The sequence below is a fragment of the Rhagoletis zephyria genome, unplaced genomic scaffold, assembly GCF_001687245.7.
Source record: "Rhagoletis zephyria isolate East Lansing unplaced genomic scaffold, Rhagoletis_zephyria_1.1 Rzeph_scaffold_07220, whole genome shotgun sequence".
NCBI lineage: Eukaryota > Metazoa > Arthropoda > Insecta > Diptera > Tephritidae > Rhagoletis > Rhagoletis zephyria.
The window spans coordinates 26,002-31,858 of record NW_016164303.1 but is presented as its reverse complement, the minus strand read 5'-3'; the positions used below and the strand labels follow the sequence as shown (position 1 = coordinate 31,858).

Genomic DNA, 5,857 nt, shown 5'->3' with positions numbered 1-5,857 from the left:
TGGGTCTGCATCAGAAAGTAAGCAAGGTATAAGAGCAATTTTTAATACATATTTTAGTCTTTCCTCAACATTTGTCCCTGCTGGGGACCTGCTTCTCCAAGATTACGTCTATGACTTCGACTCTGTTGGAGAGCAAAATATCATCCATTGGGTGAAATGAATAGTTATACAAATAACGGTTGTGACTACCTTTAAGTGCCCCTGTTCGGTATCAAAAAAGTTAAGAAAATTTGCAAGTAGGTATTGCTTCCGTCGTACCATGGTCACTACATAGCTACTTACATATGTATATGGATGCCAGTCTTAGTGGCTCGCCGTTTTGCAGCATCAACACTAAATTGCAGAAGAGAGAGAGAGAGACATAACTGTTGTGGTTAAAATTCCCCTTATTCCACCAGCATATGTGGGCTTTGCATACTGCTAGAATTTGCTTATCATTCACCCAAATTGTTTAGGCGTCCAAGTTAAGTGTTTTTAGCGAGAAATCGGAAATTATGTAAGTAAATTCGTTGGCCAGTTGCGTTGCAATAAATCATAATAGTTGTGTGCGAGTGAAAATTCAATAGCCGTTGGATGGAATACAGCGTTTTTCGCTGTAATTAACAGCAAAATGGCGTCCAAATATATGCGATTCCTAAACATGTATAACCGCTTTTATTGCCATAATATTATTTCTCTGAAAAGCCGCTTAATATTAATTGGATGACGAATTGAATTTATTTTTCCAGCTAAGTATAAATGTGAACTAATTCTGATCCCTGTTTAAAGATTGGCTTTGCTGAAGTCAATATTTTCAATGGAGCCAGGAGGTTGACAATTCTGCTGATAAGATCTTTTTTAGTGGGCATTTGAAACCAATTATACTTTTAGCTATCGTATTATGTCTCTAGGAAGAAAATAACGCAGAACCATGGCGCTTGCGAATTCTAAAAGACGTGCAATTGGCAACTCGTGTTCTTATACTCGTACAGCTTACAAATAGGGCCCGGATACGTGACACCATTCTATAGCAGACTGTCTACTAATGTTCTAAATATATGTCATTTTCTTCTTTCCTTTCAGCTCACCGGTTTCATGTCGCGTTCTCTGCCACTGAGCATTGACACCTCCGAAGCAGTGAATGCCCACGATAATTCTGCTCAACACAAAACACAACCGCCCAACGTCGACGCTACTTCAACTTCCACAACAACTGTCGGCAGCAAACTCTTCAACCACGAGCAACATCAACCACACGAAGTCAACAACAATGCACTTGGACACCTTAACAGGGACGATGATTCTGCTGTTGCCTCGCACTCCCAGGGCTATGTTGCCGAAGTGGACAATGCTGCGGTGCTTCCGTACGACGAACACGACGACGACCAAGATCAGTCAGCGGAGACTCTGAATCAGCACACAAATTTCATTTTCAATTGGCACTCCAAGAACAGCGACATCAGCGCCATCGAACCACTACAGAAGCCTGACATAAATGTACTAACCATTGCCACGCTCTCCGATTTGCAGAAGCCGTTGCTCTTTGGATTGATCGCAGGTACTTTCATGATCACCTTGGTGCTGATTGCGTACAGGTGCTCGGTGGCACAGCAGCGTTTGGCCGACAAGGACATGCTCATAAGCGATGATGGCTTGCATGCAGTTGTAGTGTCCTTGCCGCCCGCTGCCGTGCTAGCTGCGCGCGCTAACAACAAAGTGGCGACACGAAAAGCCACGGAAGCCGCTCGGAACGCCTGTGGCGCTGGGGCGCAAGGTGCGACGTCACTAGCATATCAGCGCGGCAGCGATGAAGAGGGTGAGGAGCAGTACGAGCGCGGCGTGGAGGAAGTGTGTAGCAATCCGGCGATTTGCTCGAGAAACGCGCTCAAAGTGTAAGTGAATGTAGGCGAGTACGAAGTGTGTGGGCGCGCGCGCCGGTCAGTCAGCAAAAAAGGGGTGCTGGGGCGTATGAGTAACAAAATGAATTGATTGAGATTAAAACAGGAATTAAGTTACACACACTAAACGGAATGCGGATAAATGCATTTGAGAAGGAGGGAAAAAAATATTACCTTTAGCAAATTAAGCAGCATTAATGTAAGGCTACAACTAATATGTAAATTAAGCTACAGGCGGCAATTAGGCGGCCAACTAATCATTTATGATTTAAAAAAATTGTGGATGTTCTCGTTTCAACAACTTTTCGATAGACATGCCTACATTTAAGCAAACATAAATATTTAGCTGTACAAACAAACAAACAAATATTTAGTATAAATATGAGTGCACTTGCACCCGAAAACATATATTAACATTTAGGCTAAAAATCGATATTCATTCTAAATAGTCATTCGTTGCAAAATTATGCGTTTGTGTGATGCCACGTTAAATGTGGTGGTGCCGACGGCAGTTGAGGCGCTCTCTCGAACACATATACATACGTAGAGTTTAGTATAATTATGTAAAATTGCATAATTCATTATTCACAGTCAGTTGATTGCATTCATTTGCGTTTGAATTTGCTACAATTAAGCAATTAAGCGAGTGCTCTATTCTACGAATGCGTAACTAGTTTGTATGCGTGCGAGCGTGTAATAATTTGAATGTGCTTGTGCAAGTTTAATTACTAGAAATATCAACTGACAGCTGTGTGTGAGGGTGTGAATATGGAAAATGTGTATAAGATCTGAATAGATTTAGCTAAGTTTTGAGTGAGTTGTGCAGTTGTAGCGTGCAGAGTCGAAAGCACTTTGTATACATAATTTTAGGGCATTTTAATACTCAAATAATAAGTAAGTATGAAACCAGTTGGCAGGAGCTTCCTTCCAATGTTAAATTCTCAGAAAAGAGTAAAAGAAGGCAAAGGTTTGCCCCATTTTTTTCAACTGCTCAACGAAAGTATATACCTGATACCTACATATGTATGTAGCTAGACCGTCTGAGATCGAAAACAATATAATTTTTGCTCGCCTACAGACCCTCAAGGACTCCTATTTGTTGCTGAGCTTAGAACTCACACATTTCCAAAGCCACTTTTATGGCTGAAAATAGGGGTAATACAACTAGATGCGGACGAAGGAAGCAAGATTAATATACCTACAAAAATAATTTAAAAGCTTGCAATGCTCGATTAGCCTGAAAATGGTGACGGAGTAGACAATGCCTTGAGTACAGCTGAGCTTTAATTACCTCCTCAACAAATTTCCACCACGTAGTTGATGACCTTGGGTATTGCAAATAGTAGCTTGGTATACCGTGGTATATTTCTCAAGAGAGCTGCGAATACTTTCACCGTTGTTTTGGATATAAGCTACAGATACTGACTCTGTGTCACTTTCGGAGACTTCAACAAAGATTGGAGAATGTGTTTGCGAGAGTTTAGCGATGGCAGAAGCCCCAAGGTGTTGTAGTTAGTGGAAGTTCCTATATAGAACACAGCCATATTCCTGTAGAAAGCAGCAAACAGCCTTAAAGGATCACCCTTCATCTTTCCTTTGCACAAGAGTTCGCTCAGGGGAAAATATATCCTTGAACTGAGAATCGCTGAATTTGACCTCAGTGCGTACTGCGTATCAGCTTTCGATGTGGGATTTTATGAGAGCTTTGTGCGAGCTTAAAGTCCGTTCTTTGACCTGTATTACATAAGCTTTTGATATGCTCAACGCCAGAAAATACCACTTTTTCCATTTATCTTTGCACAAACTGCCAGCTGCTTTCATTTCTGAAGCATTCGACTAGTTGTATTTTCTTTTTTAAATACTTTAAAAGTGCAATCGATTAAAAACCATAAAAAAAACAGAAAGTGAAAACGATATTTATATTAAGGATTGTGTATCTTAGAGTATTTATTACGTTAGGAATGTAGTGGTAAACTTAATTGCTCAATTTGTAATTTGATAACTGCTTTGCTTTTCAAAATAAATTTTACTTCGGATTTAATGCTGCTTCTCTAGTGGTAAAATATTTTGAAAAGCATACGGTAGTTAAACCATTAAAAAAAAAAAAATCCCGTGACTTCCTTTCACAAACGCACACAAAAGCACTTTCTTCCAAGCACCAGTATTTACACAATCCTCTTCCTTCCCCTCAATAACAGTACATCTAAAAATTTGAATTTTTCCAAAAAAAAAAAAATTTTTAAATCAAAGCTCTGCAGTATAAAACATAAATTTTTCTTAATTATAATTTTTTTTTAATAATTATTCTAGAAAAGCGCAAAATCAAAACTAAGCGAATTTTTTAGTGAAAATTTTCAGGAAGAATACGGAAGGAATTTAACAGCGTATTTGTTTATACATGTGTGTATTGGTGTGCAAAAAGTAATTTAAAAAACAAAAACAAGAAAAAGCTTATACGACCTCAAAAATTATTTACATTTACCAGGCGACGGAGGGGTGGCGGAGATGGGAAGCGTTGGCGCTCGAAAAGGTGGTGTGCGGGCGGTTATGACGGCCAGACATTTGTATTTGTTTATTGTTTGCGAAGCGCGCTAGGGGTTTATAAGAAACATGTGTAGCTGCAAGCGTGGTGTTTTTTTGCCATTCCTTAAATCGATTTTGTAGATTGATCGACTATTTTCTTAAAATCATTTTGATTTTAAATCTTCAGCCGCACACCACCTAATAAATACATAGGCGGCCATCGTTGTGCTCCACATCCCATACGCAAACATTTTATACATAGAGCAAACACCATTTTGGCATAAAACTCAAAACTTTAGGCATATAAATTATAGGACAAAAATTATAAATTTTGTAAAACAAAAATTAAATTTAAATCAAAATTCAAAATTTAACCGTAATTGTATTAGTAAAAAATGTAAAATTACAAAACATAAGTAAATACGCGTATATTTGTACATTAAATGTGTGTGTAAAATTGATGTGAATTTGTGTTTCCGCTAGTGCAAAAAACACGAAAACAACAACAAACACAATGCTTCCTCTAATAGCAGTGTGGCATGTTTTTTGCAAAGCAACCACGAAAACACAAATCAACAGCAAAATTTAAGCGAAAATCAAAATAATACGAAAACAAGAAGAAGAAGAACAACAACAACAACAACAAAATGAGCACGTCGATATTCCTTATTAAAAACAAACAAACAAACATCAACAAATTTGTATGTATGTAATGTGTGAATAAAGCGACATAGCACTTTCCACACAAACCAATAAAAGTTGAGGAAAATTTTCGAAAATTTTTGTTGGTATGCGGTGCGAAAAATGCAGAAAACGCTGCTTAGTTAAGTTTTTTCTAGAAATTTTTTCCTTCGTTTGCTTTAAATGTCTTTTGCTTTTTTTTTGTGAATTTTTTATGTAAATGAAAACAAAGAGTAAATCAAAGTAGAGAAAAAAGTAATGCAAATATTTCGGCTAAATAAGACAAAATTATATGTGAAATAAATTAGTGAATATTTAAATAAAAATAAAAGCGAAAATTAGCAGACTAAATAACTATACATAAATAACAGAAAAATGGAATTTGTTGTAGAGAAAAGTTAACCAAATTGTTGCACAAACCCAACCATAGTCAAAACAACCCCAATCGCAGTCAATTGAACAACACGGAGGCAAGCAGTCGTCTGGGTTAAGTGAGAACATTTACGTCGTTAATTACACTGTACAAAAAGATCTCTAAGAAACACGTAAACTTATACTGATCATGGGTCCTGGGTTCTGGGTCCTGGATCTACATACATATGTGACAATGCTAAGGACTAAACCGTGTTTGTAAAATTAGTGCTTTCAACTAAATGTTAAACCCATTTGAGTTTTTCAAAGTCCTGGCAATCCTAACCAAACACTTATTTGTGTATTTATATTTTATTTTATTTGTCCTCCAATTTCTTGTTTGTTTTCTAAACCTCATTGAAGGT

At 37.6% G+C, this 5,857-nt stretch overlaps 1 protein-coding gene across 1 annotated transcript; it reads left to right on the top strand.

Annotated features, from left to right (window-relative positions):
- Positions 1-1,062: 1,062 nt before the first annotated feature.
- On the top strand, positions 1,063-4,304 carry LOC108373997 (uncharacterized; the record flags this gene model as incomplete). The annotated part of the gene is made up of 1 exon (XM_017629943.1): positions 1,063-4,304. A coding segment is annotated over one exon (813 nt), but the record flags the coding sequence as incomplete, so codon positions are not given.
- Positions 4,305-5,857: the final 1,553 nt, after the last annotated feature.